Consider the following 12,305-nt stretch of genomic DNA (forward strand, 5'->3'; position numbering starts at 1 on the left):
AGAACCGAACTGCACACATCCTGCGCAGAAGCCCAGTGCGCACATCCTGCGCAGAAGCCCAGTGCGCACATCCTGCGCAGTGCAGTTTTTATTTTATTTTTTTTAATATTTAAATAATTTAAATTTACATATTGTGAGATGTTTTGCAATTAATAGAGGAAATCCTGCCAATTTTATGAGTTCAAGTATTGTAAGCTTGAAGATAGGAACTAGCGGGATTCGAACCTGGGTCCTTCTTGTCTAAGAACATTCACCGACAATTCTACCGACTAGGCCACATCACCTGCTGATTGCCACAATACAATGGACTAAGCCCTTTAAGAAGATGAACAAATTATCGTGTGTGTGTGTGTTCGTGTCATTCTATGCTTTTGATACACACTTCAGAGTAAATTTTTTCTACTTTACTACATATATTTGATAGCCTTACTTAAAAGTTACTTTTATATTTTTGGATTTTAGATACTGGATGATTAAACATACTTAAAAACCTATTGTTAGAGAATAACCCAGTAGTTTCTAAGCTTGTCTTCTAACGCCTTACAAGAATCACAGTCTGCTGTGATATCCTGAGGCTGCCCCCTGCTGGCTGCTGGGTTCCTCTGCTGCTCTAGCTTGGTTTGTGTAGCTTGTGTTTAAATAAAGTTGTCCATAAAAGAAAATCTTTAATATCCTTCAAGGGCAATTTGATGTACAACCAGAAATCAGTGCACGACAAAAATAGACCAATATATACAATGTAAATAAAGCCCAATATTAACTAAGTACCAACAGCAAGTTACCTGTCAACTATTTAGATATTCTCAAAATATTCTACTTTTAATTTCCTGTTGTGTATCTAATAATAACTAATGTTGGTGACATTTCCTTGATAAATGTGTGGAGGCTTTATTACCTCTGCTAAGGAGGTTATGTTTTCATCTCTGATTTGTCAGTCAAAAGGTTTATGTAATAAACTACTGGACCAATAACCAGAAAACTTGATAGAAGGAAGCTGTATGGATCAGAGATGAACCTATACGACTCTGTTGAGCTCTACTGAGTGCCAGTCTAGTGAATGAATCTGGAATCTTCTCTCAAAATACATTTCCACTAGGGTTTTGTAGAATGAAGCTAATGAGGTGTTTTATAAAGATTCACCTCACAACAGTTCCTCATAGCAGCATGATGCATACAAAGAGATGTATAAAAACCTACTCATTTTGGCATATGTCTGCCTGTGTGTGACTCTGTATACAGTCCGAAAGTTCTTGGGGATGCATGACAGTTTGCGTGTGTATGTTGTGGGGGGCGCCAATTTGAAATCTCGCCTAGGACGCCAACATTGGAACACTGACGTAGGGAGATGATTAGAGAAGTTTAAATACCATATCAGGTCCCTTTCCTATGAAAGAAGTCCTTCAAATCAGGGATGGCGATCCAATTTCAGTCTGTGGAGAAGAGATTTAAAATCTTCATTCATAAATTGAAGCTCATTAGAAATGCACTCAGACTGTAAACCCTTAACAGTCCCCTGATGACACCACATTTAAGTTTTTTTGCATTGAGATCAATAAATGAAATTAACGTGAATAATTAAAATGTTGAAAAACTCCCCATCTCTCAACCTGGATCCAGACCAGAAGTTTCTTGGACATCCGCCCGTATGCCACTATTACTCCCTGAACGAGCTAGTAATAGTGGACTTCAGTCCCTTTGAACCCAGTGGTCACCAGAAAACTCCACATCAATCTCTCAAATGAATATTTTATTCACAGGCAAACAGAATACTAATACAAGTCTTACAAATGTAATCACAAAGCATTCAGCTGTGGCAGGGTCATGGGGACAGTCTGTTGGTTGTAGGGGCGAGCTGTAACATGAAGTGGGGATCGAGACAAGCTGACACTCCTGTGTGCAGGTTCTACCACCTACAAACTTCTTTTGGCAAATATGGAAAAGTATGTGAGGGAAGGAGGTTCTTTTACACATATCCAAGATGAACATAGTGATGCATGAGTCTATTGTACAGTAATTCATATCATCAAATGTTGACTTCTAATAAATTATGCTTTTAAAACACTGCTGCTGTTTCTGTCCTGGACTCAGCATCAGTCCCGTGCCGATAGGTGTGCCAGGACACCTCTCTGTACAGTATTCACAATATTTACAAGTATTTTCCCTCAAGTTTCTCACACGTTGTCTTGATCTCTTGGCATTAGATGTGCTGAAAAAACCAGGAGACAAATGAGCAGCTGCTGTTCAGACTTCTTCTATGACATGGTCTCAAGAAACGGTTTGATGTCTTTAATGCCATGCTCTGCTGCCACAGCGACGATGTGGTCCAGGGCGTTCATTCGGGCCAACATCTTCACAACCTCTCTGATTTGATCCCTGTTGGCAGAGGTGGGTTTGATTAGAATAAGTGTGAGCACATATCCAAAGAATTACAACAACTGATCAGAAGAGTAATTTAGATTAATTGTTATTACGGAATATTTGTCATGCTACTTCATGCACTTGAAATAGCATTGTTATTCCAGCACATAGAGCTATAAAAGAATCCTACATCCCCGAACTGATAAACACTCTAGACCTGTATATACAGAACCTAGCAGAGTGTCTTACTTGGCAGAGCGCCGCTCCACATCAGACAAGCCAACAGTGCCGCGGTGCAGTGAGCTTGCCAGGTGGGTGAGGTACCGACAGAACGGCTCCAATTGAGGCAACGTCTGCTGGCCCTTCAGCCCAGAGAACCAGTGCACGGGCAGACACTCCACCACCTGAGAAAGGTACAAGGACGGGTTAGACGGAAACTCTGTGGCCCCTGTTTAGGGAGTCATAAATCTGAGCAGCAGAGCAGGTGCTTTGTCAGCTGCTGGCTGTAAAAAAAGAAAAGAAGGTACAGACGTGAAGACCAGCCGCTCTCGTTGACCTGGCTGAGAGAATGTTAATATAGAAGACAAACTCCTCTCAAACTGTCAGATCAAGGAGAGGAATTGGTCTCTACTGCTCTAGTGGCTAAACAAATAATCTCTATATTTAGACATTGTTAAAGACTATGGCCCTAATGCAATCTGCATCAGTTTCAAACTATAATGACACAAGTTGCCATCATTATTTAATCTCCAGGTTTGGGACCGAGTTAAGTGAGCGGAATTGTTTAACTGGTTAAAAAGGAAATCATATCGTAATTTGTTCTAGTACAACGTTCTGCACTTGACCCTGGAGTCAAATGATCTGAGAAAGGAGATCCTTCTGTTGAGTGGCACTTCTCCTCTTAGCCTGCTCGTTATAATGCCGGCGTCTTGTCACGGAACTAGAAGTATGGAATTCATATTGTTGTAAATATGTAAATGTGAGGTGTAGACAGGACCATGGAGGTGTCACGGCCAGATGGTCCGTTACACAAGAAAAAAAGTCCTGCAGTAGGTCATGTTTTATAATGAGAACGGTATGTAACAGGATATAGAGTGGAAAGTCACCCCAGCCCATTCTACTGACTGAAATAAAACAAACTGAATTCAATAATTTACAAATACATGAAGATTGTCAGTTAAACCTTGTATATGTTGACCTTTCCAAAGTGTGTGGAAACAAGCAGCAGTAACTAAATTCCCCTCTAAAATCTATGAAATCAATGCATTTGTTTTACAACATAAAACAAACCAAACCCTCTACGAATCCTTCACCCCTTCATTTGAAAAATTTGTTTCTTACTGACAGAGAATCTTCAAAACAAATCTTGTATCTGGCTACATTCATAATTCAGTATGTTTAAACAAGAATCCTGAAATAGTAAGAAAACGGCGTGCATCTCCCACCTTCTGGCACTTCTCTACATTGTCTTCCACTGTTTCTGTGGTCTGCAGTGCAGAGAGGATGTATCTGTTGACTGTGCTATCCAACGCCAGGTCCTTCAGGCAGGAAGTGGATAAGATGCCTTCCCACTGCAGCATGTTCCCCAGCAGCTATACAAAGTGGGAGCAAGAGCATCACAGCACAAAACGTTATTATCAAAGTCATTATCTGCTCAAGTATTTAGACGTGAACACCGAAAAAATTGCAGAAACACACACTTCTGTGTAAGTCAGTCAGATGAGATTCAGAGGAGAACAATGAGTGTGTCCACATACCTTCACACAGGACCAAAACTGCCTGTGATAGAATAAGTAGGGACCAGAATTCTTGTTCTCCAACACACTGAAAAGAAGCAAAAACACATCCAGTCAGAAATCAAATGCAACACAGATGCAGAAATCACATCTGGACAATGTGCAAGATTAACAATTGTGTAACATACTTTTTGGGATAGAGGGGAAGGAAGACGTCTTCATCCAGACTCCGCCTCGTCCTTAAGACAATAGATTTCAAAAGTTCCTGATGGGAAGAAGAAATCAAGATGACAATATTTTCTAGCCCAGGAGAAAGAGTAGTGTAACACTTTACAGATGAAGTACATCATGTGTATGTACGCAGTAAGAGAGTAGACAGTACCTCTGTGTATCGATTGTCCCCATGCAGCACAGTGGGGTAACCTTTAATGAGTCTGTGAATGAAGCCCGTCAGCCTGGCTGTTTGACTGCTGGATAGCGGGTCCCACACTTGCTCCGTCAACACTGACACACACAAACAAAAAAACAAACATCAACACAATTTTGTTTACTGGTCTGCACTTTTAAGCCAAGGTACTTTTTTACAGGATACTACAGTAGGTGCTGCTGCGCTGGTTCCCCTACCTGTCAGTTTCGAGAGGATGACCTTCTCCACGATAGCGGGCAGCAAACTGGCGTCTCCCTCTCCTTTCTGCAGCGTGCCGTGCTCCTCAAAGCCGTAAAACAATAGCGACTCGAACCAGAGCATGTACTCGAAGTTTGCACACTGCGCCTGCAACAAAGAGAAAACACAAAATATACTTCAGAACTTCATACAACCATTTCACAGAAGGAAAACGTTACGTTGAGTAAGCACATGTTTGGGCTCTGCCAACATGAAGGAGGCATGGAGCTCCACTGCCTCCTCGGTGGAACAGAATATAACCTCATACACAACATGCAAGGGAAGATGTTGTCTAGTCTGCTTTACTGTTAAGAGACCACTGACTGGAACCTGGTCTTTGAGACCACTCAGAGTATATTCAGTTTTGTTGTTGCCGTCAAAAAAGTCCAGTGTTTCTGTAACAATACGAGAAAGAAGGCCCAGGACAGCTAGTGGGAGAAGCGGGCATGTAGGAGTGGGATGGGTCTCTGGCTCTGCACATGAGAAATAATCTGTTCCGGCTGTGGAAGGAAGCAGGAGTGTGCAAATAAGCTAAACCCGTTTCTCAACATGTTGGACAACACACACACCAGCTGCTGCCCCTCTCAGCGATTTCTGTTAGCACTGCCTGCTTCCCTGCCAAACAGCTGAGTAGTAAATACAGCTGGCTGCTCTGCTATGTTGATTTTTGAATATAATAATAAAGTATTGATTAACAAACAGCAATTGGCTATGGGGACTTATGTCAAAACATAAGTCCCCATAGCCAACTGCTATCCTCTGCTTCAAAACTGTACGAGCAACTTTTTACAGTAGAGCCATCATGGAAGCCGTTTCATTTGTCTTTTTGCTGCTGCTACATTTCTAGCCTGAAGATCAGTCACGTGTTATCTCATCTTACCTCGAGTGGGCTCCATGTAATCAGCTGCATGCGGACTAACGGGTTGAAGAGTTTGGGCAGACAGAGGCCAATGTAAGCATCCCTGTAGCAGTCTGCGTATTCCCTCCTCCACACTTCAAAATGGGATTTGATGCAGTCGAGAGAATGAAAATCGTCCACCACGTCTTCAAATGCTTTCTTACATTCCCTGCTGATACGATCTGGGTGAGAAAAATGTCTTTACTAAGTGAAGACCAACAGAATGTCTGATGTCACTGTCAATGGTTGATTCTGTATTTTTGCAGCAATTCCATGACCAACCTTTCTCCATGGTGAAGCTGGTGATGTCGGTGGACGTCTCTTCATCGTCAGACGATAAGCCCTCATTGTGTTCGGCCCTCTTTCCATTCTGCTCTCGAGCCTGTCGCCGTCGAGTTCTGCACTCACCCACAAGCACAAAGGAAGACTATTAAAACCATGGTCGGATTGTTCTGCATTGAATTACCTGTGACCAGGCAAACCAAGCAATAATCAAGGCTGACTTTTGTAATGAATAAAGAACAGAGCGCTAAAGTCAGATATGAGTTTTTGGCATTTCCTAGTCTGAAACATGGAATCTTGGAGAGATGTTCTGAGTGCGAAGGAGCCTCATACCGTCGAGCTTCTCTTTCTGCTATCCTCCTCTGACGACTGTGCTCTTGGTATGCTGCGCGGTCACGACCAAATGAGTCTAAATTAGGCGCCATGACAGCTTTATCTGCAAGAGACAGGAACAATTTTAGAACCAGTTATGAAAAGCAGAGACAACCCATTATCTAGTTTTAGTATGGACACTCAATATTAAAGATATTCTGAGATCAGAAAGGCACGAGGACTGTTTTAAACCTTATTACACAAGTTCAAACATTGCTCTAAATGTACCAGCAGCAATACCAAAATCATATTTGTGACAATTAATTTGGATATCATTCATGTTCTAGTCACTTACCTGTCTGCAACTTCCTACATGCTACAGTGAAAGTGACAGATGATAAGTCACTAACGTTTTTCTCATCATTACTGGGTGACTGAGTGCTTGCGCTGAGTTACAGGCACCCAGGTGACTGTGAGACTCAGCCACTTAACAGAAGCCAAAGCAGCTCCTCCAGTAAAACATCTCTATTGCAAGTGCACGCTCACTCACTCACTCAAAACCACATGTCAATCACCCTCAAGCACACGAATGAGGGAAACATAACAGGGGTGGTGGGAAACAAGGATGTGAATAACACACACACAGACACACACACACTTGCATACAGAGAACTAACGAGGCCGTTCAAATAAATCATAAAAACCTTCAAGATGGACTGACTTGAAAGGCTTGCAAACTCCGACGATTCATCTTTAATATCATCCTGTCTTCTCTGGACAAGTCGTAAGGCCCGTTGCCTTAGTAACTGGTGCATGGCAGCCTCCAGCTCCAGGACAGCAGGCACCTGAAAGATATATTGCCTTCTGTGACCTCTGATCCAAACAAAAGTGGGACTCCGAGTCATGGGGATGTCTTGCTGGAGCATGATGGACAATAAAATACTGGAAGCAAAATATTGTAAGTGGCGGGTGAAGCCTGAGATTCTATAAAATGTCCGTTTCCACTTTGGACGTTTAATCAGCCAAAACCCATATCAAGGCCTTGTTAAAAGGTCTCGTGAAATGAATGCGTTTCAACCACTTAATTTGTGTTAGAGGTTTTCTACCCAACACTGACAACACACAGTTCCAGTCATTTTATGCTGTGATAATGGACTCCATACTAAGTCATGCTGATAATGGATGGTTAGTGTCCCGTTTCCGTCACATTGTTCTGTGACTCACACAGAGTCACCTGACAGAATTAAAACAGACATTAGTGAGGTTGCGTCAAAAATATCGTCGGCTGACAGGCCATCCCATCTAGTTCCAACTCTGCTGCTGCAGGATCAAGGTTTAGTTATTGTCCCATGCATTTAGTCAGCAGCTACAGGATGTAGAGAACATAGTTCAAGCTAGAGGCGTTGTTTTATCATGTTTTACCATATTGGACTCTACCTCTTTAAACAGATCCAGCACACAGGCTACAGATCCTGTGTGTATTTAGCTACACCACTATTCTGGGTCGTTCTAAAGCACCTACTCAACATATAACTTTGTTTGCTCACTGTATGATTATCAATGAAAAGACATTAAACACCCTGAGTTTTTTTTCTACAAAAAAACTATTTATAAAAGTCTGTTACTGAGACAAGAGATCAACGTTATATTTCTGACTAAAATGAGATGTTTTAATTGGAAAATACTGAGTGCTCCAAACAACTAATCTTTGGTCACACTGGTTTCTCAGCACTCATCAAGTGGTCAGAGATACACAGACACAAAACAGCTAATCGGACAGCAGACAAATTCTCCCTTACCTTTTCATTGAAACACTCAAGCAAGTCTCCAACATACCCTCGCATCTCTTGCAAGAATTTATATTGCTCTGCATTATTATTGGACGAGCCCTCCAGCTGCTGAATGGCGCTCTCAGAGGCAGCTAGGTCTTCCTCGATCTGTTTGTAGCGCTTGGAGTTTGCATTGTGGCCTGCGTGCATTTGGCCGAGTCTACAGACACATGACATACGGGGAAGACAGTAAGAAAGGATGACTTCAACCACTGATGAAACACAGAGCTAATCTAGTTTTAAATGCTGACTGTTTGCACAGTGCAACCATTGAATACACAAATCATGATAACAAATTATCAGGCGACAATGTGTTAGAATGATGTTGGCTGAACCGGAGTCTCAGGCCCTGAGGTATGTGGACTGCTCTGCTGGGTTTTCAGGACCACAGCACAAAGAGTCGGCAGCAGCTGAGCTGACAACTCATATTAGATGTTGGAGCAGCGTTCCACTGAACCTACCTATCCTGCAGGCGTTTCTTTACCAGATCAATGGTTACTGGGGAAAGATCACTAATAGGAGCCCCGTAGTGAACAGAGCCGTTGTCTGCTCGCCCAGTTGGCTTGCCAGTCTGTGGGGCCACAGTGCTGTAGGTGAAAGGTATGCTGTAGGAGGAGCCATAGGGCTGGCTCTCATAGCTGTTCTGGTAGTAGACTGTGTTGTCCTCTGGCTGGCTGCTCTGGACCTGGACCGAGTAACAAAGGAAATAAATAAAAATGTTACCACTACAACTGACAGACATGCTGTTCCTCTAACAATTCATTGGGGTTGCAACTTATAGATATTTACACACATTTAGTCTATTAAATGGTGGGGCTGAATGTGATATCTTCAAACGTCTTGACACATAATTAGTTTATCAGTTGTCAAAATTGCTCATGGTTCATTGTCAGTCTTACAGAAAGGCTAAATGTTTTACAGCTGTTAACAGATGAAGTAAAGCTTACCTGGGGTATACTGATTCCTTTTCTAATCTGCTCCTGCTCCCAGCGGCTCACCTCCTCATCCTGACCTGTATCCAGTGCCTCATCATCACTTCCCTCGATACCTGAATGTGGAAAGGCTTGGTTCATGTCTTAGGAACAAACTGATTTAAAACAGGACTGTACAAATCAATGGCTGGTTGATTGGCCTACTGTAGCTATAACAGTACCTATCTCCTCCGCTATCTTTTGTCTCTGGGTTTTGTTCTTGACTCCGCTGAAGCGGATCCTCTTCTCCTCCTCTTCTTCGTCGTCACTGACATCTTGGTCTTCTCGTATCTGACGTTTCTTGGGGGTCTCTGTTTCTACCAATGGAGGTTCGCCCCCCAGTTCTCTAGCCATTTGTCGCCGCTTTCTGGCAGCATGGATGAATGCTGCATCAGGGATCTCACCTAAAATAAATAAAAATTAGACTTGATACTGAGTTCTTTTGGGGGGGGGTCAAGGACTGGTGCAAAATTCTGTTAACAGGCCCTCCAACTGTGAGTCGTGCAAACCATGTTCTATTCCTAAAGCCACAGCTGTCACCCCAGTGCTCCCACTGTCCTCCCTCCATCTCTCCGGCAAAGAAAAAGTAATACTATACTGAAAAGAATGAGGTAAATAGAAACAATACTACTTGAATAGAATATTTTCTATATTCTTAAGAGAATATAGATGCAGCGTATCTCAATAAATGTTGGCTCTGCTGCCTCGCGATTATTGCTGAATTATGATCCAGAATCTCCTCTACTGACATCTTAAGCAAAGCATTTGGCTCCCCAAATGATTTTTAAATTTCCAAACATAAAATATAATTTATGCTGGCGCTTGGCTGAACTACTTAGATAAACACTTTAAATTCACTATCATTGTCTATTCATAGGGTCAGCTTCATTCCTTCTCTGACACATGACACCGTCTTTGACACCCCCATCTTTTTCATGTGAAAAATGTGGTGGAGGCTGATAAAGAAGCACAGACACACCCTAAGCCTACACAAATGTGCCAGTGTTTATAGTCAAAACACTAAACAAGCATGTGCTACCTGGTTTTAGGCTGCTGAGGGAGGACAGCGTGTTGAAAGATGATCCGGTGTTGTTGGTCTTGGCCACTTGACTATGTGTCTGGCTGCCTTGACTCTTTGCCTCTTCCTCATGCTCTTCTGTACTGTCCACCTCCATCTCTTCCTCCCCATGCTCACTACCTGCAGCACTTGTGACCTCCTCTTTGATTGTCATAGAAAGCTGAGGTGTTGCATCTAGGAAAACAGGATACACAAACACACGAGTCAAGAGGTATACAGATCTGTATATAAAAAGGCAATCAACATTTCTGATATACAATCTTTTCTTAAGTTCAGTATGTGGAATTTTGTGATATCTAGAGGTGAAGTTTTATGTTGCAGCTGAATACCCCTTCACTCAAAAGGTCTTTGTTTGTCCAGTCTGGGCCACTGTAAAAAACATAGCGCCCTCCTTAGAGAGGACCCGCTCCTGACGTAGATATATCATATCTTAATATAAAAGGGCCCATTCTAGGGTAACGAAAACAACAATTTGTACAATTTAGATGAAACACACATGTGAAATCATTTCTAGGAATATTTTGTATTCAATTCGTGCCAATAGATCCCTTTCGCCTGCATCTTATACACTGGACTTTGAGGATAATAATGCAATTAGAAGGTGAATTGATCTCTGCAGAGACCAATCCTGTCTTGATGTGCAATAGCATGACACCCTCAAAAGTTTATAGATTTTAAAATGTGCACATTGTCAATGTTTCAACTACTTGTTGCCTGCTGCTGCATGTTGAGATGTTGAGCTTGGCACGGTAAGGCTTTGCTAATGGTCAGTCATGTGCCAGCAGACTTGACAGGAGACATGGACAGCGTGCTACTACTCCCACCTGATTTGCTTTCCTGCTTGAAACATCCAGATCTCTCCAAATCATCCTTGTATTCTTTCTTCAGCTGTTTGGCGATCTTCTTGCTGTGGTAGGATTTCTTCACCCTGAACACCTCGGATCCATCTGTTTACAAACGAGACAGTGTGGGTGAGCGCAGTGCATCATGCAACATACCCCTGGTTTAGTTGCTAGTGATGTGGTTGAATCCATAAGAAAAGTACTGATCTGTGGCGGTGAATGCAAATATTAATACGACTTCCGTATACGCAGAAAGAAAGCCCGGTGAGGACAACACGTTTTCTCCAGCTTAGATCACCTAGCTAGCTGACCTAGCATTGCTTAAGCACGTTACCTTCGTCATCGTGGAAACTCAGCAAACTTGCTTTGGTGGGGGCCGGCACCACAGCTACGACTTCTTTGACTTTCTTCTCCCTCTTGACAGGTCTCACGCTGTTGAGGTGTGACACGAAGCCGTTACTGTGGTAGCCGTCTGCGCTGTTGGGGGCTGCGGTGAAGCTGCTGCTGGATATCTCCATGAACGGGATTTCCTCCACAACAGGCCCGAACGATGCGGGCGCAAGCGGGGGCTGCTGGCCCTCCTCCTGCTCGTCCTCGTCGGACTCATTCCTCCGACGGAAATTCGCTCGTTTCGCCTTTTTAAACATCGTGCTCCCCTCGTTAAACGGAACTGCACATGCTCCGATCGCCGGACACCTTAAAAACTATAGTTGGAGCCAAAAGACACCATCCACACACTGTCCGGCGGCCATTTTCCTTGAGAAGCTGTTTTTTCTTCTTCTTCTCTGGCTTTACTGGCGGATCGCAAACAGCTTCGGGTGCATACCGCCACCTAATGGAAAAGAGTGTGAGATCAGACTGTTTACTCCGGTTAAGCCAGCCGACACTCGCATCTCTGTGGTCCAATCAGCGCACACAGGAATTCTACTGCACTCATATACTGACACTTATGGTAAACGTATTCAAACCGCCGAGAAAGGGGACGGCAACGGAGTACTCGAAGTTAGAGGTAGAACACATGTGGGCCTACGTCCGGTTTTCAAGATAAACTGTTGACATGGAGCCTATGTAAATTGCATAATTGAAAAATAATTTATTGGATTAAATTCAAGAGAAGTATATATTGTTTTACCTGGGTCATTTTTATGAATATAATTTTCACAATATCAATTATGAGATTTTACAAATTAAAATCACGAATTTTTAGCTTCAAGTAGGTAATTTCAAGATACTTCCAAGTACTGTAAAAACACTTTGATCAATAAGTGCAGGGAGGGACTGATATGCCTGTGTTCAGGACCTCCCTGACTACCTACATACTGAATATCAAAGAGT

The 12,305-nt window shown here is 42.8% G+C and overlaps 1 protein-coding gene across 1 annotated transcript; it reads right to left on the reverse strand.

Annotated features, from left to right (window-relative positions):
• Positions 1–1,732: 1,732 nt before the first annotated feature.
• paxbp1 (PAX3 and PAX7 binding protein 1) lies at positions 1,733–11,750 on the reverse strand. Its single transcript, XM_062405824.1, has 18 exons — positions 11,305–11,750; positions 10,953–11,075; positions 10,090–10,302; positions 9,233–9,454; positions 9,027–9,127; positions 8,541–8,764; positions 8,050–8,239; positions 6,972–7,095; positions 6,272–6,374; positions 5,939–6,054; positions 5,639–5,838; positions 4,719–4,866; positions 4,477–4,598; positions 4,283–4,359; positions 4,116–4,182; positions 3,804–3,950; positions 2,608–2,762; positions 1,733–2,373 (listed from the first exon to the last, which is right to left on the reverse strand). Exons 1-18 carry the CDS (start codon positions 11,615–11,617, stop codon positions 2,253–2,255), a joined length of 2,766 nt encoding a protein of 921 aa, XP_062261808.1. The 5' UTR covers positions 11,618–11,750; the 3' UTR covers positions 1,733–2,252.
• Between the last annotated feature and the right edge of the window lie 555 nt (positions 11,751–12,305).

This window comes from Platichthys flesus, chromosome 15 (assembly GCF_949316205.1).
Source record: "Platichthys flesus chromosome 15, fPlaFle2.1, whole genome shotgun sequence".
Lineage (NCBI taxonomy): Eukaryota > Metazoa > Chordata > Actinopteri > Pleuronectiformes > Pleuronectidae > Platichthys > Platichthys flesus.